Consider the following 21,443-nt stretch of genomic DNA (forward strand, 5'->3'; position numbering starts at 1 on the left):
CTCTACTTATGCAATCCCTGCAATACACACTTCACTGATGAACCCCCCTAAGCTACTTTTGGATCCTTATTGTGTTATGAACATGTAACTGTAATGCTTTCCTCCACAACACATTTGGAAAAAGCTATTATTTCCTCATTGTACAACTTAAGCCCCTGGAGTTACATGCACATATTCCAAGTAGTATACAAGAACATGAGAGTTTTCAGAGACTCAATTTCCAGATACAGTAGTTACCCCTCACCCGTGGTTTCGCTTTTCGTGGTTTCAGTTGCCTATAGTCGATGGTCTGAAACTATTAAACTGAAAATTCCAGAAATAAACAATTCATGTTTTAAATTGTGTGCCATTTTGAGTGGCAAGAAAATTTCACACTGTCCTACCCTGACCTGTCCAGGATATGAATCATCCCTGTGTCCAGAGTATCAGTGCCATATACGTTACCTGCTCTTTAGTCCCTTAGCTGCTTTGTCTGTCACATAGTTGGAAGGTCTGTCACATAGTTGGGAGTAGTAGCCTAATGTTATATCACATGGAAGCTGCTTTGTCTGTCACATAGTTGGAAGGTCTGTCACATAGTTGGGAGTAGTAGCCTAATGTTATATCACAGTGCCTGCCTACATCATTCATCTCACTTCATCTCTTCATGTTGTAGGTATTATATCATCTCACATCATCATGAGAAGGGCAAGTATAGTACAACGAGATATTCCGAGAGGCCACTTTCACATAACTTTTATTATAGAATATCGTTATAATTGTTCTATGTTATTATTAGTTATTGTTAATCTCTTACTGTGCCTAAACTTAATCATAGGTATGTGTCTGTATAGTAAAAAACACAGCATACATAGGGTTGGGTCTTGGAACGTATCCTTCAAGGATAAGGAGGTACTACTGTACTCAACTACGATATACAGTCATATGCCATGTAATGGCATTTTGGCCAAAGACAGACCGCATACACAATGGTGGTCTTACAAGATTATAATGGAGCTTAAAAATTCCTATTGTGTCTTAGTTTTTAACAAAAGGTTTGAAAAGTTAAGAAAAGAAAAACATTTAAAATAAAAAAACTTATAGAATAAGGATATGAAGAAATAAAATATTTTGTACAATTATACAATGTGTGCTTTATGCTACCTGTTACCACAAGGGTCAAAAAGTTAAAAAATTTAAGATGTTTTTAAGTTTAAAAGTTACAGTAAGCTAAGGTTAATTTATTATTGAAGAAAGTATTTTTTAATCAATTTAATGCAGCCTAAGTATAGAGTGTTTATAAAGTCCACAGTAGTATAATGTCCCAGGTCTTCGTGCTGACTGACCACTCACTCACTGATTCACTCACAGCAACCCCCGGTCCTGCAAGCTCCGATTAACAGTAAGCACCCTCCACAGGTGTACCATTTTTTATCTTTTATATCCTATTTTTACTGAACCTTTTCTATGTTTAGATACACAAATACTTACCATTGTGTTACAGTTGCCTACGGTATTCAATACAGTAACATGTTATACAGGTTTATAGCCTAGGAAAAATATATAGCTTAGGTGTGTAGTAGTTACACTATCTAGCTTTGTGTTTATACTCTGTGATGTTTGCACAATGATAAAATTACCTAATGATGCATTTCTCAAAATGTTATCTCCATTTCTAAGCAATTGGATGACTATATACGCATTTCTAAAACTCACCTGTCTGAAAAACCTGATGTCTCTGAGAAGGTTGAGGTACCACTTTTTCCCTTTCCCTTCATCACTTCCTTTCTTCCACTTTATAAAAAGAAAGGCATTCCCGTGCCCCAATCTTAAACCTTGCACTGATCCAAAGAATAAAAACTTTTGGGTATCAAATATTTTTAAATAAAAACAAATAAACTGGTAGAACCTTAACTAAGAGATGATTAAATAATGCCTTCAATAAAGGGACCATAAACACCCAAATTCATCTCTTTAAAAAGATGTACTTCCAATAAAATTTTACTTTTGGTTAATAATTATTAAAATTGGTAATCTATATTGTTTTAATCAATCATATAGTACTAATAATTGAATTGAAAATTCAATCCATAAAGAAGTTTTAATACTTGGAGGCTTATGACAGAAAACAGCAATTTAAACACATTTTTTGACACAGAAGGGTATGACAGAGTGATCAGTAAAAGAGCTTTTCAAGCATAAAATTAAATTACATTAGGAGAAATTCTGTAGGAGAAATGAAATGGAAATAAATTCAAGAGGAAAAAGCAGCTATATGGAATGTCTAGCAGATAAAGAGGAGTTTGTTCGTATTTTTCTAAAAAATGGATGATGTGATTATCAAATCACTATAGTATTTAAATTATATTAGATACACTTAAAAGAGTGATACAGCATTGTTATTTTTAAAATGTCAATATTCCCAATATGGTCAGAAATTATATTCTTTGCATTTGTTTAAGTTTATAATAAAAACTTTTAGATATCAATTTAAAAACACACAGAAGAGTAATCAGATTTCCATTTTAGAAGGATCATTAGCAGCAATGTGGAGAATAAACTGAAGATAGACAAACTAGGAAGGCCATCTGGGAGACTTCTTACAATCCAGACAAGAAGGCATTAGGGCCCAACCTAGGGAAATAGAATGGTAAAAATAGAACACATCCAGGATACAGTAAAGATGCATAATCATTACACATAAAGAAGAGAGGATGGATTCAAGAGATTTTAACAAAATGTTTTGAATGTGTAACTATGAGGAAGATGAAGAAGTCTTTAATTGACTCAGGTTTCTGGCAGGTTTAAATAATGAGGCCACTCCCTAAAATTGGTAATATTGCAGGTTTGGGGGAAAAGTTGAGTTCAGTTTTGGGTATTTGAGTTTGAGATGCTTGTGGCCAGTTTTGGGTATTTGAGTTTGAGATGCTTGTGGGATTGACCGTCTAATGATAATCAACCCACACAGCTTTTATAGAAATGAATCTCAGGTACAGGAAGTCTTCCAATAACATAATTTTGTACAATGTCATTTCCTCATACTGTTTATGAGGAAAAAATCAATTCCTGTTTGAGGCCATTGGCTGTGTGGAGTTTGTACATGCTCTCCCCATGTTCATAGGGGTTTTCTCCAGGTACTCTGGTTTCCTCCCACATGCCAAAGATGTGTATGTTAGGTTCACTGGTGTGTCTACATGGTCCCAGTAGACAATGAGTGTGTGTGAGTGCTTCCTGTGATGAAATAGTGTCTGGTCTAGAGCTGGTTTCCACCTTGTACCATGAGCTGCCGGGACAGGCTCTGGGCACCCACAGCCCTGAGCTGGAATAAGTGTGTCAGAAAATGAATGAATACAAATAATTGTAAAATAAAAATGGGTAAACCTTACAATAATCATACAAATGAATGACAATAAACGATTTGGTAGGAAAGGGCTCAGTGAGCTGCCATATTTGTGATTGTTTTTGAACTGGATGGTGGTATGAGGTGCTCCTTCCAATTTTCACTTTGCAAACATTTATTCCTTGATTTAGCCCACCGCCACTGTGACCGAGGTCACTCACTGATACACCAAAACTTGGATAATTATCTCACCTGTTTTTATTAATCTTTCTCAAATATATGTACAGCACACAATTATTTCAACATTTAATATTAAAAGTGCTTTGAGTCTTTCTTTAGAAGTTCGGTGGTGTTTGTGTGACCAAAATATGCCACTGGAACTTAATTCTTATTTATATCAAGTAGCCTATGGTAGTTAGTTTAGTTATACATTGTTTTCCCTAAAGTCACAGTTTCCAAGAGCCTATCTAGACATTAAGTGAGGACTTACTATATAAGTAATAGAAGGTTGTATGTACGTAGAAGTGGAAGAAGCCCTGGTTATGGCTGTAATCATCCAAAGGAGTAGGTAGAAGAAGAAAAGGGGTCAAGGATGGAACACCAACATTGAAGAGGAAAGGAGACAATTCTATAGATTTCAGTGGGTAACATATAATAATGAATGAATTTCAGTGACTATTATGTAACAACGAATGAGTACTTTGAATAGGAAAGAGGGAAGGGAAAGGTAAACACATGGAGAATTAGGAGAAAATCTGTCACAAAATAGAGGCTGAACAGCTCCCCCAGGACACACATACAGTAAGGTATGGAGGTATAATAAAACCCAGGTAGTTTAACTTCAAAGACAAAGCTCTTAGCCACTGTGCGTACTGTCACTCTTAAACAGAGGACAAAGAAGTTACTCAAACAAGGTCCCAGGAGAGACAGAAAGAGGATTATTTAAGTATAATTACAAAGATTATCTTAAGAGGGAAATAAATAAGGATGGTATAAAGTTTCAGACTGCTAGCAGGAAGTTGAGGGACTACTTCTCAGTCTCTTTCTCAATATCATTTTCCTAGACTCATCCCTGAATATAAAAATTCCCTTTTCAGGTTCGTTTTCCACATGGTGTCAAGGGGAAAAAGAACCTCTGGCTATAGTCGACCTTCACATGAGTGAGATTTTATTTCTGTCCAAGGTTAGTCTGGGTAGTTAGCTCCCTTATCAGAAACTTACCAAAAAGTTTAAGTTGATGACATCCAAATCTAACCTCAAATCTCTTATTGCCAATGTTTTAGCGTAAGAAAATTAGTTAGATTTCTACATATTAACATGGGAATACGTTCAACTTATACCATTAAAGTGAAAAAACAGGACATTTTGATCCGATTTCTGAAAATAACAGATATTACCTCTAGCGTCGAAAACATCTGGAATAATATACTACAATCTATTAACAGGGGTCATCTCTGGCGGATGTGGTGACAGGCATCTTTTTCACTCTATAATTTAAATTTTTACGACCATGTAGTAAACGGGGAAAAAAAGATTTTGATCCTGTTGGAAGCAGATATCCTGTCTTCTCTGTTTGACTGAGTTCCTTAACAGCGGGTCATATTCACTGGTATATACCTATAGCAAATAGCTGGGCTCACTAAGATTCTACAACAAACGAATTAATTAATCAATGATTACGAGTTTTGACCATCTCAAATAACTGTTGAGAGAAACATATACACACAAATGCATGCATTTTCCCGTTAACGCGCAACGGAGATATAAGCTGTAAGGGGCCTTGGAAGGCAGTTATTTCGACGTCCCTGCCTACGTTACGATTTTAAAAGCCCGATTACGATTACAAGTGTCCCGAGGGGATGAAAGTACAGCCTTCTTCAGTAGTCCCCGCTAACACTAATTTACCCTTGCCATGGGAGAACTCAGAAGCTGAGTTCAGAATTGGAGTCGGCCCTAGTCGGAGGTGGCGTGTGTATCGGGGGAGATGAATTCCGCCAGCTCCGAGCAGCGGTTGGGACCGTTACTCACCATTTCTCAGGACGCCAAGCTGGGGCTGGCGGAGCACCGAATTGAAGAGCATCAGGGCCGGAGGGAAAGGCTCAGCTGAGAGAAAAGTCGTAGAAATGCCTCCAAGTTCAGCAGAAATCGCAGCTTGCGCCTCTCGCAACACAAATCGTTATCGCCTCCAACTCCCGCCACTGTAAGCCCCGGCCGCCAAACTCCGCGCCAAACTGACGTCACGCTCTCTGATTGGCTTCCGAGCGACGTCCGGGCGCCTCAGAGTCATTTCCCCCTTCGGATCCCCGCCTCCTTTTCTCCCAGCCGCGGGAACCTGGAGTCCAAGAGCTCCTTGAGCGCCTGCGCAGGGGGCAGCAGAGGCGCCGACAAACCGCGGGGTGACCAAGGCGCATGCGTAACAGGGCTTGACAGCGCGCGGAAGAAAAACCAGCAAGAAGGCGGTGGAAGAAGATGGCGGTCCTGGGGTAGAGTTTGCAATCTTTCTGACTAGGCTAGTCGAGTAACTATTCGGGTCATGGCGTCAAACTCAACTAAGTCTTTCCTGGCAGATGCCGGCTATGGCGAACAGGAACTGGATGCCAACTCTGCCCTTATGGAATTGGACAAAGGTATTCGAAAGAGCGGGCTGAATGGGTGAAACAGGCGTGGGGGGAAGTGGCGCCACCAGGTGGTGGTAGTTTCGGGAGAAGACGGATAGGCGCATGTGCATATCTTCGCTGGGCGGGGAGCGCCTGTGCTTTTGCTCGGGCGTGGGCTTTGACCCCTTCGGGAGGTTGCGGGAAATTTGCAGGATTGTCTGACTGGCCTTATACCGGCTAAACAAGTAGCGAGCTCTAGTGAGAGGCCCGTTTTGACCACTTGAGGGAGCAGTCCCCCGATTTTCTAAGCAGTGACAGTGGCTAGTTTCTAAGAAACACTACAAAGAAATTGTGAAATTGGTTTTCAGTCTGTTCAGTTGAGACCAGGTCGTCATGAAATGTGCTGAATAGTAATCTTGCACCGACTTGACAGCGATTCGTTTGATTTCCATAGCTCTGTTACCTGCGGGTTACAAGGCAGGCTATAAACCTTGCCAAGACCATACAAAAAGCAAGGGCCCTGCTCATTCTCTGCGGACAAGTTCCAGGAGTTCTGTTTCCGTACAGGGAGCAGCTTGGTGTAGAAGGAGCTTTGGGGTTATACTGAGTTAAATTTCAATGTCGCTAATTTTATGATTAACTTCATCTAGCCTCGGTTTGTTGTCTGCAAAATGGGTACAGTACCATTGAGCCGGCAGAATTGTATTAAGTGACTTAATGGTATGCAAAAGAAGCATTTAGTAAATGCTGAAGAGATATACCTCCCTTCTTAGATATGGATATGGGAGGCAAGGTCGGAAATTTGTCAGTAAAGAACTTGACTAGTTATATGAAACCTTTGTTTCATATTAAGGATTTTTATTGTACAGGAAACATTTTGGCAGCTGGTATACAATTAAATCTTGATTAATCGTAGCCAATATATAATGTTGGAGAACTGGACTAGAACTCAGAAGGATCTCTCTTTAAGTCCCCTTTGAGCCACTTCCCAGTTTTCTGAGTTGGACATGTCTGTTAACTTTTTTGGGACTCTTTTTCTGTTTATTTTTTAAACTGTGAATATTTTTAGTGGGTTAGTCTAAATAAGAGTTTCTCAGGCTCTTAAAAAAGCTTTTACCTTCTTTTGATAAACACAAAAATTTCACAGCCCCCTAATGGGATATTCCTTTGGTTGAGTCTCAATATCTTTAGTGCACCCCCATCAACCAAGAAAATTATGTTGAACTTTTCTTTCTCTTACCAAATCTTTAGGGGTTTTCTCCTCTGAAAAAAAAAACTATAATATTAAATGTGTTTTTCTTTTCTTTTTTTTTTTGGAGACAGAGTGTTGTTCTGTTGCCCAGGCTAGAGTGCAGTGGGCGCCATCTCGGCTCACTGCAACCTCCGCCTCCCGGGTTCAAACGATTCTCCTGCCTCAGCCTCCCGAGTAGCTGAAATTATAGGCGCCTGCCAACACGCCCGGCTAATTTTTGTATTTTTAGTATAGACGGGGTTTCACCATGTTGGCCAGGCTGGTCTCCAACTCCTGACCTCAGGTGATCCATCCGCCTCGGCCTTCCAAAGTGCTGGGATTTACAGGCATGAGCCACCGCGCTCGGCGTTAAATGTGTTTTTCAAACACTTTACTCCTCATTCTGATACATTTCTTTCTTATTCCTCAGTGAAAGTTACCGGTCAGGATAACATCTAATATCCCTACGAGTTCTAAGGACATTTTCTACCATTCTGGTCCAGCTGAGCTTGTCCCATGCTGACAGTAGGATAGTGGTTGTGGAACAGGGATAAAGATGGGGCACTGAAGAAGAGTCTAGAATGTTTTAATTCCTCAAATTTTGCAGTTGTAAGAAAACACAATTTTTCATTTTTAAAGAAGAGTTGAAATGAAAATATTTTATATCTGTAAGAAAGAAATCAGGTGTCAATCTTAGACACAGAGTAAGTGATCATTTTCACTCCTCCCAGCAATACCCGGCGTGAGTATTTTACAGATGAATCTCAGGCTCAGAAAGATGACTTGTTCTTTTTCATCTCATCTATAGTACCTTTTAAAGCTGTTAGGAAATTAAGTTATAGAAATAGCCAGTTTCATGTAGAATATAGTGGAGTATTTTAAATATTGAGTCTTTTCATCTTGTACCTGTTAAAGTATTTCTGTTTTGTAAGCTAAAGGTCAGAAGGCTACAAGTTCCAACTCTTTTTTCGTTCCCAAACTCCAAGGAATACTGTTTCTGAAATATCTCCCCCACCTCATCATACACACTCAGACACATGACTTATTTGATCAGGCTTTGTACTAGGAACATGGCAGTTAATGAAACAAAACAAAACTCCTGCCCCTATAGAGCTTACATTCTAGACAGCAGATGCAGACACTCAGCAAATATAGCAAACGTGACAGGTAGTGATACATACTATAAAGGAAAATGAAGCAATGAAAGGGACTGGAGAAAACTGATTTGGGGCTGGAGTTGATTTCTTATTTTATGAAGGACAGGCAAGAAAGACCTCCTCAATCAAGTGGAAGAACAGCAAGTACAAAGGCCCTGAGGTAGAAGCCTCCTTTGCATGCAGTTATCTGGAGCAAAGTAATAGGCAATGAGTATAGAAAGATAACCAGAGTCAGTCGGGCACGGCGGTTCACACCTGTAATCCCAGCATTTTGGGAGGCCGAGGTGGGCGGATCATGAAGTCAGGAGATCGAGACCATCCTGGCTGACATGGTGAAACCCTGCCTCTACTAAACAAAACACAAAAAATTAGCCGGGCGTGGTGGTGGGCGCCTGTAGTTCCAGCTACTCGGGAGGCTGAGGCAGGAGAATGGCGTGAACCCGGGAGGTGGGGCTTACAGTGAGCTGAGATCACACCACTGCACTCCAGCCTGGGCAACAGAGCAAGACTCTGTCTCAAAAAAAAAAAGAAAGATAACCAGAGTCCCGTTCAGGTAGGGCCATGCGAGCCATCAAAAGGACTGGCTTTCATCCTGAGTGAGAAAGGAAACCATGGAGGATTTTCAGCAGGTGTGTGACATGATCTGACTTTCCTTTGAAAAGTGTCAGTCTGGCTACTGTGTTGAGAATAGACTGAAGTGGGGAGGGTCAGGGACCCAAGTAGGGAGACCAATGAGAAGGCAACTATAACAATCCAGGGAAAAGAAAATAGTGGCTTAGACTAAGGTGGTAACACTGAAAATGGTGTGAAGTGCTGAGATTCTGGATATACTTTCAAGGTAGAGCCAACAAAATTTGCTAATGGATTAGATGAGGATATAAGAGTAAGTGGTCAAGAAAACTTAGAGGTTTTTGGTATGAGCTACTGGGAGGATGTATGTATTGTTTACTGAAATCAAATCAGTTTGGGTCATGTTAAATTTGAGATGTCTCTTAGACATCCAAATGGAGATGAGTAGGCAGTTAGGCATAAGATGTAACCTTTGAACGCTATTTTAAAGAAATATTTTGTGGCACTGGTGTCCTTAGAAACACACTCGGGAAATGCTGCCATTCATAACCTGTTATATATTTATAACTGTTGTACTTTATTCTGAGCCTTTTGAGCAAGCATTGGCAGTAAGCTGATTGTTTCTGATCTCTATAGGAATAAGTGAATACTATTTTGAAGCTGACTCAATTCCATTACTTTAGGATGTAGTTAGTAACAGGAAAATCATCCTTCATATGATAGCCATTCATTTACTCAACAGATATTTACTGACCACCTGCATTGTCTCAGGCTCTGTACTCAGGCTAGGGGCTATATTGGCAAACAAGACTTTAAGGAGCTTGCATACAAATGTAAGGAGCTTGCATACAAATGTAAGGAGATGGACAATGCTAGATCAAATGTGGCGCCGTTAGTCAGGACAAGAAGTTGGATTTTGTGCAGAGTGCAATGGGAAGGCATTGAAAGTTGTAGGCTGATGGCCATGCTGACTGAGCTTCTGTAAGACTGAGCATACACAAGCAGAGTTAAGTGTCATAATCAAATACATTACAGCTTATGTTTATCTGACACATTTCATGATATAATCATTACTATACATAATTGGCAATATAAAGGATGCATCTCACAAAAATTAGTGTAACTTTTTCACTAATATAATTTCGTAGTCTAAACATTTTTAGATCAGCTGATGGAAGGTTATCCTGATGATTTGGGAAAACTTATGCAAGATCTCCTTCCCCCTGGGAAAAGAGGAGTCTTTTAAATGACATTATTCAGCCTATCTGCCTTCTGCAATGTTGACCTTGGAAAGGATGAGATGAAAGCAATGGGGAAGAGAGTGGTGACTCATTCCCTTTCTTGCAGCTGATGCAATGGGAAGGGAGGAAATATAGAGGATAGATTTGTTACTAGAGGTGCTGGTGAACGTAATGCTGTGTGAAAAAGCTTGATGGTGTGCTTAATGAAAAATTTAGTTATGAAATAGAGAAATGATGTGAACTAGGACAACTGTCTCTACACTCTAATTTCCCCCTTAGACGCTGTCACCTCACCTGTATTCCAAAATACCTGAATTCTCAGACCATCAAAAAAGATTGTCAAAAAAGACCATGGATTGCTTTTACATTATCGATATGGCTCAGATGTCGTTGGTGTTTCAGTAAACAAATATGAGGCCTTTGGGGAAGTATCTTCATAGGCCCTCCTCAAGAGAAAGGCCTCAGCAGCCAGATTTGTTCCAGGTGACTAATTCCATACCATAACTGATTGATTCAGAATTAGACATGTGATCCACACTGAGTCAAATTCTTTCTCCTGAGAATCTCTGCTGCCAGATCACACTTAGTCTGAGAGTGTTGAGAAGCGGACCTATAAAATCATGTAGAATTAGGCCGGGCGCAGTGGCTTACACCTGTCATCCCAGCACTTTGGGAGGCCGAGGCGGGCGGATCACCTGAGGTCAGGAGTTCGAGACCAGCCTGCCCAAGATGGTGAAATCCCATCTCTACTAAAAATACAAAAATTAGCCGGGGGTGGTGGCAGGCACCTGTAATCCCAGCTACTCAGGAGGCTGAGACAGGAGAGTCACTTGAACCCAGGAGGCAGAGGTTGCAGTGAGCTGAGATCACGCCATTGCACTCCAGCCTGGGCAACAAGAATGAAACTCCATCTCAAAAAAAAAAAAAAAAATCATGTAGAATTGAAGCTAAGGTGAGACTCTGGGCAACTTAATGCAACATAAAAACCAGCAGCCTGGTTGGTAATTCCTTGATGGGCTATGAACTAATCCAAAAATTCAAGTTTTTACTGAAACCCAGACTCATTCTTGTATATAACTAAGATTTACTGTCTTGGAATTTGCAAAGTGGGTTATTAAATATTCCTAGAAGTTGGTATTCATAAACTCAAATTTGTTCAGAATTCTAGATTAGTATTCTCATGTGCATACTGGATGATGTTGCATACATCTTGCCATGTACATTTACAGACATTTTCTGAAATTTGGGGGATGGATGCTGCCTTATTAATGCATCATTAGTTTTCACTGTCATTTTACTTGTTCCTATTTCTGCTTTCTAAATATAAAAATTGGCTTTGCCATCAATTTTTTAAGCTGTGGGTTGTATGCTTGTGTTCATATTTCTACCCGTGTCCCCCAACACACCTTTTATTGATGTGCAGATTTTAAGATATGTTTGTGTTATGGTTCAATTTTGAATCATCGGCATCTCTTAGCTAAAGCAAATGTATGTCACAAATTCTCCTAAATTGTGTTTGTTTGGTAATGCTTTATTTGTGGTGTTCTTTGTAGTGGATGTTAGTTATATTGATGGTTGCTTAATATATTTTGAACACTTTTTTTGTGCTTAAGGAATGTCCCATATCATGAACCTTGTCTTACCAAGGTAGAAATAAAAACTTATTTCCTAGTTTCCCTTGCAAGAGTGCAGGATCTGACTTAGGCTCTGCCAGTCAGACACACCTCCTTCACGCTGTCTGATTTAGAAGTTAGAGATGCAAGAAGGAAGAGTTGAAGTGTCCACTCACAGTTCTGCCATGGCAGCAGCAGTATTTCTAGTGTACAGTAGCAACAACAATGGCTACGATATTCCTAGATGACAGCAGAGCTAATTGTTGCATCTGGTGTTTCCTATCAAAGACAGGGTTCCTCCCTCCAGTTGGTTGGGTAGTGTGGTATTAGGTGTTCCTAGAAATTTAGCCTTAAAAATGTTTAAGCTTTTAATAAACTCATTTTCTGTCTCATAAGCCAGAGTTAGCTTCTGTTGCTTCCAGCTAAGAACTGCTGATAGATGCTACTTGGAGATTTGTGCTGTTTTGAAAACTTGATTAATGTGTATCCCAAACCCCAAGTTTACCATAATTTATGGTATTCCCCTAATTCCCTAGAATTCGTCAACTCAGAATTCCACCATTTAATCACTAATTTAAATGTCTCATTCTTGAATCTTAATTTCTTTCTTTCTAGTTGCTTGCTAGAGATGCATTTTAGCATAGTGCTTAGCACTATAGCCTCTGGAGCCACATTGCCAGAATTTGAATCCCAACTCTGTCATTTGTTAGCATTGTTGTTTCTTACACAAATTGCTTAACTTGTCTGCGCCTGTTTCCTCACCTTTCAAATGGGGAAAATAATGGTACCTAATTTATGTGATTTTTAGTGAGACTTTAATACATGTAAAGTGCTTAAAGTGATTGGCACAGAATAAGCACTTCATGTGTATCATCATTATCATTATGATTAAGTGCTATTTTGGCTAGTCTTTATTTTCATTCAGACCTCGGTATTTTACCTCTATACATTTCTGTACCTGTTTTACTTCTTTGTTCAACTTAGATTTCATGGTCCCTCATTTTATTAACTTCATTTACTTTCTTACCAGTACTTTAAATTCACATCCAAGGTTCCATTCTACTCATGTATCCCCAAAGGCAGTCAAAAATTGATGCAGAAAGTCATATAATGGGGTACATGGCTATCATAAATGGGAGCCAAATCCACACTGACCTTCAACATGGACCTGCAGTACTGTAATGTTTCTGCAGTACTACTGAGAGGTGACAGCGTGCTGGCAGTCCTCACAGCCCTCGCTCGCTCTCGGCGCCTCCTCTGCCTGGGCTTCCACTTTGGCGGCACTTGAGGAGCCCTTCAGCCCACCGCTGCACTGTGGGAGCCCCTTTCTGGGCTGGCCAAGGCTGGAGCTGGCTCCCTCAGCTTGCAGGGAGGTGTGGAGGGAGAGGCGCGAGCGGGAACCGGGGCTGCGCGCGGCGCTTGCGGGCCAGCTGGAGTTCTGGGTGGGCATGGGCTTGGCGGGCCCCGCACTCGGAGCAGCCGGCCGGCCCTGCCGGCCCTGGGCAATGAGGGACTTAGCACCCGGGCCAGCGGCTGCGGAGGGTGTACTTGGTCCCCCAGCAGTGCCAGCCCACCGGCGCGGCGCTCGATTTCTCACCGGGCCTTAGCTGCCTTCCCGCGGGGCAGGGCTCCAGACCTGCAGCCCGCCATGCCTGAGCTTCCCATCCCCTCCATGGGCTCCTGTGCGGCCGGAGCCTCCCCGACTAGCGTCACCCCCTGCTCCAGGGCGCTCAGTCCCATCGACCACCCAAGGGCTGAGGAGTGCGGGCGCACGGCGCGTGACTGGCAGGCAGCTCCACCTGCAGCCCCCATGCGGGATCCACTGGGTGAAGCCAGCTGGGCTCCTGAGTCTGGTGGGGACGTGGAGAACCTTTATGTCTAGCTCAGGGATTGTAAATACACCAATCGGCACTCTGTATGTAGCTCAAGGTTTGTAAACACACCAATCAGCACCCTGTGTCTAGCTCAGGGTTTGTGAGTGCACCATTCGACACTCTGTATCCAGCTACTCTGGTGGGGCCTTGGAGAACATTTATGTCTAGCTCAGGGTTTGTGAGTGCACCATTCGACACTCTGTATCCAGCTACTCTGGTGGGGCCTTGGAGAACATTTATGTCTAGCTCAGGGTTTGTGAGTGCACCAATGGACACTCTGTATCTAGCTACTCTGGTGGGGCCTTGGAGAACCTCTATGTCTAGCTCAGGGATTGTAAGTACACCAATTGGCACTCTGTATCTAGCTCAAGGTTTGTAAACACACCAATCAGCACCCTGTGTCCAGCTCAGGGTTTGTGAATGCACCAATCGACACTGTGTATCTAGCTGCTCTGGTGGGGCCTTGGAGAACCTTTGTGTCCATACTCTGTATCTAACTAATCTGATGGGGACGTGGAGAACCTTTGTATCTAGCTCAGGGATTGTAAACGCACCAATCAATGCCCTGTCAAAACAGACCACTGGGCTCTACCAATCAGCAGGACGTGGGTGGGGCCAGATAAGAGAATAAAAGCAGGCTGCCCCAGCAAGTAGTGGCAACCCGCTCGGGTCCCCTTTCACAGTGTGGAAGCTTTGTTGTTTGGCCCTTTGCAATAAATCTTGCTGCTGCTCACTCTTTGGGTCCACACTGCTTATATGAGCTGTAACACTCACCGCGAAGGTCTGCAGCTTCACTCCTGAAGCCAGCGAGACCAGGAGCCCACTGGGAGGAACGAACAACTCCAGACGCGCTACCTTAAGAGCTGTAACACTCACCGCGAAGGTCTGCAGCTTCACTCCTGAGCCAGCGAGACCACGAACCCACCAGAAGGAAGAAACTCCGGACACATCTGAACATCAGAAGGAACAAACTCCAGACGCGCCACCTTAAGAGCTGTAACACTCACTGCAAGGGTCCGCGGCTTCATTCTTGAAGTCAGTGAAACCAAGAACCCACCAATTCCGGACACACTACTGTGTTTCTTTGGTCAGACATTTCTACCTTCTTCAGTAAGATTTCAGATCTCTTACTTTTCTAAAACCAGAGATCCTGGGATTTTATGTGAAGTATGATTTGTAAAACTCGACGGGGTTCAAAACCTTTAAAAACATTGTGCCTGTCAGATAAAAGCATTCTGAGGACCAAATTCAGCAGCCTAGTAGTTTTTTAACTCCAGTATAATCAGTGTGGGCAGGCTAGTCAAATAAGTTATAAAGTGGCAGAAGTTAACTTGAGAATCTAGGTGCCGGCTGGGCACAGTGGCTCACGCCTGGAATCCTAGTGGGTTGGGAGTTTGAGATCGGCCTGGCCAACATGGTGAAATCCTGTCTCTACTAAAAATATAAAACTTAGCCAGGTGTGATGGTGCACGCCTATAATCCCAGCTACTCGGGACTCGGCAGGCTGAGTCATAAGAATCACTTGAACCTGGGGGGCGGAGGTTGCAGTGAGCTGAGATTGCGCCACTGCACTTCAGCCTGGGTGACAGAGTGAGACTGTCTCAAAAAAAAAAAAAAAAAAAGGAATCTCAGTGCCAACCTTTTCAAAGCAGTTAAACAGATGCCTGGGACTCTGCCCCATATATTTAGTAGGTTTGGAGTAAAACCCCTAGCATAGATATTTTTCAAAAACTTAACAGATATTGCTGATGCAGAACCAAGCTGAAAACCACTAGCCTGGCAAAAAGCTCTGCACATTTTAAGTGCAAAATAATGTTAGAATAATTAATGCTTTACTACTGCCAAATGAATTTTGAATGAATAAATGATTTTACAGCCTATTTTAGTTCCCCTGGTCTACATGCATGTTGCAACTGAGTTAAGCACAAAAAAGGAAGAGAGTTTTTTGTTTTTTGTTTTTGGTGGAAGAATACAAAATAAAATGTAGGTATAGCAATCACATCCCTCCTTCTTAATCTTATCTCTGGGCTTACAGTAGTATTCTTATGATTAGTGGTCTTATGACCAGGGCATTCTTCCTGTAGTAAGCAATACAAATAAAATGTCTAGCCCCTCTTAGACTAGAACTGGAATGTGCTGAGCTCCTATTTTCCAGTGCTTACAAAATTGGCCTAGAGCAAGCAAGATGAGTACCATACTACCCCAACCCAGGGCTGTTGCTAAATAATAGGCCTTTAAAGCACTTTTTCCTTCTTTTTCACCTTAGCTCCTATCCTTCGGAGCCAGTCTGACTTCTCACTACCTCTTTCCTAAGGAGGGCTCTTACATCAGAAAATACAGAAGAGATTTAATATTATTTAGTTCATTTACCCCATGGCGTTGTTACAGAGGAATGAGAGTCTACTTTATCTCAGAGAAAAAAGTTTGATGATATTAGATAAATCAAAACATTCTCTGGCTTGATTCAAAATAATCTTTGGTACATTTTAAATCAGCATGTTTAAACAAATCAATATGGTCTTTGGTTCTGGTTTTCAAGGGAAGATAAAACATGATTATAGTCTGTGAAGGAGACTGCCGGTACATAGGCTGTTTCCTACTATGCCTTTTTCATCTCAGCCAAGGTTAATTCATTACAAACGGAACTTTACCATCCTTTGTATCTAACTCAGCTACTGACAGTGAGAAGAAAATGAAACAATCCAATTACTTTGGATTTTTTCAACCCCTTTGCCAACACATATACATAAGCACACGTCTCTGTTCCTTCTCTGTTCCTCTCACCTCCATCTTCAGCTATGTCTTTCTTCTTCTCTGCCCTGTGTGTCCCTTGACCCATTTTTCATATCAGGCTTTTAGAAAAGCCTTTAAGGCTACATGAGCCACACTGCCAGCTACTTAGAATTATCCCTTTTGGCGTTGTGTTTGATAGGAAAAGGATTTCTAGAGCTTCAGAGGCAGTTCTTTGTGTGTGTAAGAGGGTGAAGGGGAGGAGGGAGCAGATGAAGGAGGGATGTGTTCTATCTCAGTTAGAAATATTAATTAATTTTCCCATAGAAACTTTTATTATAAATGGTTATTAGGTTCCAGAGTACTATGAGTGCTGATAGTCCTATTATTTTCCTATGAGGAAATAATGTTCTAAGTGCTGAATAACTAACATGAGTGCATTACAGAACATCACCCATTAGTAAATGATAGAAATTATCTATGCAGTTTTACTTTGTGGTTGTCTTTTGTATGAAACATTGTGGCAACTAGGAAAAGCCTTCAGATTTCCTTTGTCTTTTTGTTTTTTTTTGGAGACAGGGTCTCTGTCACCCAGGCTGGAGTGCAGTGGCGTGATATTGGCTCACTGCAACCTCCGCCTCCCGAGTTCAAGCAATTCTCATGCCTCAGCCTCCCTAGTAGCTGTGATTACAGGTGCCTGCCGTCACGCTGGGCTAATTTTTGTATTTATTTATTTTTTTTTAGTAGAGACGGGGTTTTACCATGTTGCCCAGGCTGGTCTTGAACTCCTGGCCTCAGGTGATCTGCCAGCCTCGGCCTCCCAAAGTGCTGGGATTACAGGCATGAGCCACTGTGCCTGGCCTCCTTTTTTTTTTTTTTTTTTTTTTTTAAAGAATAATCAAAGGTTACTGGACAGAGATATTCTAAGACACTTATTCCTGTGAGGATATAATCAGCATTTTGTGACTGGTAAAATACTAAACAGAGACATTTGAAATTGATACTATTAAATCCTTACCAAGGTATTCATTCTTAGTGAATTTTTTTTTTTCCTGGTTCAGCTGTGACTCCAGGCAGGATCCAGAGAGGAGTTTTCCAGTCTCTTCTCTGGGTTTTGTAGAGACTTACTTTATCCTTCTGTGTTAGCTTCTTAAAGCACTACATCAACCGTAAAAGGGCACAGGAAAGGGCAAATTCTTAATGAGTTTTTTAGAAAATTCAATGTTAACTCTGTTTTGTTGGTTGGGTTTTTTTTTTTTTTAATTTTTTAAAAATCAGATTTAGTGAGGTATAATTTGTATCAGATAAAATTCACCAAAAGTATGCAGTCATGAAACCATGACCATAGTCATGACGTAGAATGTTTCCTTTACCCCAAAAACTTTCCTTGTGCCCCTGTGCAGTCAGTTCCCTCTCTCTAGCTCCTGGCTACCGCCAATCTGTTTTTTGTCCCTATAGTTTTGTCTCTTCCAGAATGTCATATAAAATAGAATCATACAGTAAGTAAGTGTAGTCTTTCGGGTCTGACTTCTTTCACTCAGCATAATGATTTTGAGATTGTTTTATGTAGTTAAAATAAGGTATGATTTCACAAATCACGCAGTTTATTACCATACAGAAAGAATTTTCCCTGCCATTTTCACAATGTTTAGAGACGGAAAATAACAAGAACACATCTCACAGGGAACACATTTGATAGACAAAGTCCAGAAACCACATGTGAGTGAATACTAGTTTGGTTTAGAGTCAAATTAGTAAAGTCTAGTTGCGCATTTAGGATGGAAACAGGCCTCTGTGAATGTAAAGTCTAATTGAAGTTTGAGGTGTACCTTTCTATGAGATGTTCTCTGGAGAGATGATCTGACCAACACTGGAGATCCATGATGACAACAAGATTTTCAATGCTAGGAGCCATGTCATCAGGGAGGGAGATTACACTCCATGTTCTTATCACAGCAGAAAATTTCACTCACAATAGCAGACTATGTGTTTGTAATCATTTCAAAGCTGCACAACAGAGATCCACCTTTGTTGTTGTATGCGTCAGTAACTGGTTCCTTTTTCATTGCTGAGTAGTAGTTCATTGTATGGATATACCACAATTTGTTTATTTATTCACTAGTTGATTAACATTTGTGTTTCCAGTTTGGGGCTATTAACGAATAAAGCTGCTGTGAATATTTGCATACAGATCTTTGTGTGGACATATGTTTTCACTTCATTTGGATAAATAGCTAAAAGTAGCATTGCTGTGTATATAGTATGTTTACCTGTATTAAGAAAGACCAAACAAAAAATAAAATGCCTAGGAATACATCTAACCAAGGAGGTGAAAGATCTCTACAAGGAGAACTACAAAACACTACCAAAAGGAATCTTAGGTGACACAAATGGAAAAACATTCCATGCTCATGGATTGGAAGAATCAATATCATTAAAATGGCCAAACTGCCCAAAACAATCTACAGAGTGCTATTACTATCAAACTATCAACATCATTTTTCACAGAATTAGGAAAAAAAAACTCTTCTAAAATTCATATGGAACCAAAAAAGAGCATAAATAGCCAAACCAATCCTAAGCAAAATAACAAAACTGAAGGCATCACATTACCCAATTTCAAACTATTTTGTAAGGCCACAGTAACCAAAACAGCATGGTACTGGTACACATGCAGTCACATAGACAGCAGAATAGAGAACCCAGAGATAAAGCTGCACAACTACAGCCATCTGATCTTCAACAACGTCGATAAAAATAAATAATGGGAAAAGGACTCCCTATGCACTAAATGGTACAGGGATAGCTGGCTAGCCCTATGCAGAAGAATGAAACTGGACCCCTACCTTTCACCATATACAAAAATTAACTCAAGGTGGATTAAATATTCAAATGTAAGACCTCAAACTGAAAGAATCCTAGAAGAAAATCAGCGTTGGGAAAGAATTTGTGACTAAATCCTCAAAAGCAATTGCAACAAAACCAAAAATTGACAAGTGGGACCTAATTAAGCAGAAGAGCATCTGCACAGCAAAAGAAACTATCAACAGTAAACAGCCTACAGAATGGGAGAAAATATTTGCAAACTATGCATGTGACAAAGGTGTAATATCTAGAGTCTGTAAGGAACTTAAACAACTCAACAAGCAAAAACCAAATAACCCTATTAAAAAGTGGGCAAAGGACATGAAAAGGTATTCTCAAAAGAAAACATACAAGCAGTCAACAAACATGAAAAAAATGCTCAGCTTCAGTAATCATCAGAGAAATGTAAATTAAAACCACAGTAAGATACCACCTCACACCAGTCAAAATGGCTATTATTGAAAAGTCAAAAAATAACATGCTGTGAGGCTGTGAAGAAAAGGGAATGCTTATATATACACTGTTGGTGGGAATATAAATTAGTTCAGCCAGTGTAGAAAGCAGTTTGGAGATTTCTCGAAGAACTTAGAACTGCCATTCAACCCAGTAATCCCATTGCTGGGTATATACCCAAAGGAAAATAAATCATTCTGCCCAAAAGACACATGTACTCATATATTTATCCCAGCACTGTTAACAATAGCAAAGTTGTGGAATCAACCTAGTTGCCTGTCAGTCATGGATTGGATAAAGAAAATATGGTACATATACACCATGGAATACTATGCAGCCATAAAAAACAATGAAAACATGTCTTTTGCAGCAACATGGATGCAGCTGGGGGCCATTACCCTAAGGAGATTAATGTAGGAACAGAAAACCAAATACTGTAGGTTCTCACTTAAAAGTGGGAGCTAAGCATTGGGTACACATGGACATAAAGAGAGGAACAGTAGACACTGGGGACTCTTAAAAGTAGGGAGGGAGGGAGGGAGAGGGGAAGCGTTGAAAAACTGCTTATTGGGTACTGTGCTCACTACCCGGGTAATGGGGTCATTCGTACCCCAAACTTCAGCGTCTCACAGTATACCCGTTAGCAAACTTGCACATGTACCCCCTGAATCTAAAATAAAAGAAAAATGAAAAGTAAAGGAAAGAGCCAGAGGGTTGTCAAAAGAGCTGTACAGTTTTACATTCCCACTAACAATGTATGAGAGTTATAGTTACCCCATATCCTCATTAGCACTTGACATTGTTGGTTTTTTTAAAGTTTTTGCCATTCTAGTGAATGTGTAATGGTATCTTACTGGAGTTTTAAATCATCATTTCCCTGATGACACTGTTGAGCATCTGTTCCTGTGCTTATGTTTGCCATCCATATTTCTTCCTCAATGAAATTTCTCTTCAATTCTTGTCCATTTAAAAAGTTGGTTTATATTATGGAGTTACAGCAACTGTGGATGAAGTCCTTTATCACATATGTGTTTTGTAAATGTTTTCTTTCAGCATGTGGTTGTCTTTTCATCTTCTTAACAGTGTCTTTTGAAGAGCAGAAGTTTTAAATTTTGATGGAATTTAACTTACCACTTTTTTATTTTATGGTTTATGCCTTTTGTTTTATCTAAGAATTCTTTGCCTAACCCAAGCTCATAAAAATTGTCTTTATGTCTTCTTCTCCATAGTTTATAATTTTAGCTCTTACACTGAGGTCTGTGGTTCATTTTGAGTTAATTTTTGTGTATGATGCAAGTTAAGTGTGGAGGTTGATTCTTTTTGCTTATGCTTATCTAGTTTTTCCAGAATCACATGTTTCAAAGATTATTGTTTCCACATTGAATTATGTTGGTACCTTTGTTAGATCATTGATTTGAGAACTTTCTTCTTTCTTAATATAAACTTTCAATGTTATAAATGTTCCTTGAAGCACTACTCTAGTTGCATCCCATAGATTGTGCTTTTATTTTCATTCAGTTCAAAATATTTTTCTGATTTCTTCTTTCAGCTGTGGGTTATTTATTTATTTGTTATTTAAAAATTTTTTTTTGAGATGGGGTCTTGCACTGCTGCCCAGGCTGGAGCACAGTGACACAATCACATTTCACTGCAGCTTCAACCTCCCAGGCTCAAGTGATTCGTCCACCTCAGCCTCCTCAGTAGCTGGGTCCGCAGGCACACACCACCACACTTGGATTTTTTTTTTTTAGAGATGAGGTCTTACTGTGTTGTTCAGGCTGGTCATGAACTCC

The 21,443-nt window shown here is 40.5% G+C and overlaps 2 protein-coding genes and 1 non-coding gene across 7 annotated transcripts in view; 1 reads left to right on the plus strand and 2 right to left on the minus strand.

Moving 5' to 3' along the window:
* The window catches only part of DTL (denticleless E3 ubiquitin protein ligase homolog), a 69,305-nt gene extending 63,593 nt beyond the window's left edge, over nt 1-5,712 (minus strand). Inside the window, exon 1 of one of the 2 annotated variants that reach the window (XM_054457560.2) lies at nt 5,348-5,712. In XM_054457560.2, the coding sequence (XP_054313535.1) occupies nt 5,348-5,399 (52 nt within the window). In that variant the 5' untranslated portion in view covers nt 5,400-5,712. The remainder of the gene's footprint in view (nt 1-5,347) is intronic. The other variant, XM_063672258.1, reaches the window with a different exon arrangement.
* INTS7 (integrator complex subunit 7) overlaps nt 5,691-21,443 on the plus strand; it is a 97,627-nt gene continuing 81,874 nt past the window's right edge. The window contains exons 1-2 of one of the 4 annotated variants that reach the window (XM_063672257.1): nt 5,712-5,802; nt 5,887-5,946. In XM_063672257.1, the coding sequence (XP_063528327.1) occupies nt 5,931-5,946 (16 nt within the window). In that variant the 5' untranslated portion in view covers nt 5,712-5,802; nt 5,887-5,930. Of the gene's footprint in view, nt 5,947-21,443 lie in introns of all 4 variants that reach the window. The other 3 variants (XM_054457522.2, XM_054457513.2, XM_054457546.2) reach the window with 3 other exon arrangements.
* On the minus strand, nt 17,392-17,513 carry LOC129023932 (small nucleolar RNA SNORA26). Its single transcript, XR_008496976.1, has one exon. It is a non-coding gene; the product is annotated as a small nucleolar RNA SNORA26 (small nucleolar RNA).

This window comes from Pongo pygmaeus, chromosome 1, assembly GCF_028885625.2.
Source record: "Pongo pygmaeus isolate AG05252 chromosome 1, NHGRI_mPonPyg2-v2.0_pri, whole genome shotgun sequence".
Lineage (NCBI taxonomy): Eukaryota > Metazoa > Chordata > Mammalia > Primates > Hominidae > Pongo > Pongo pygmaeus.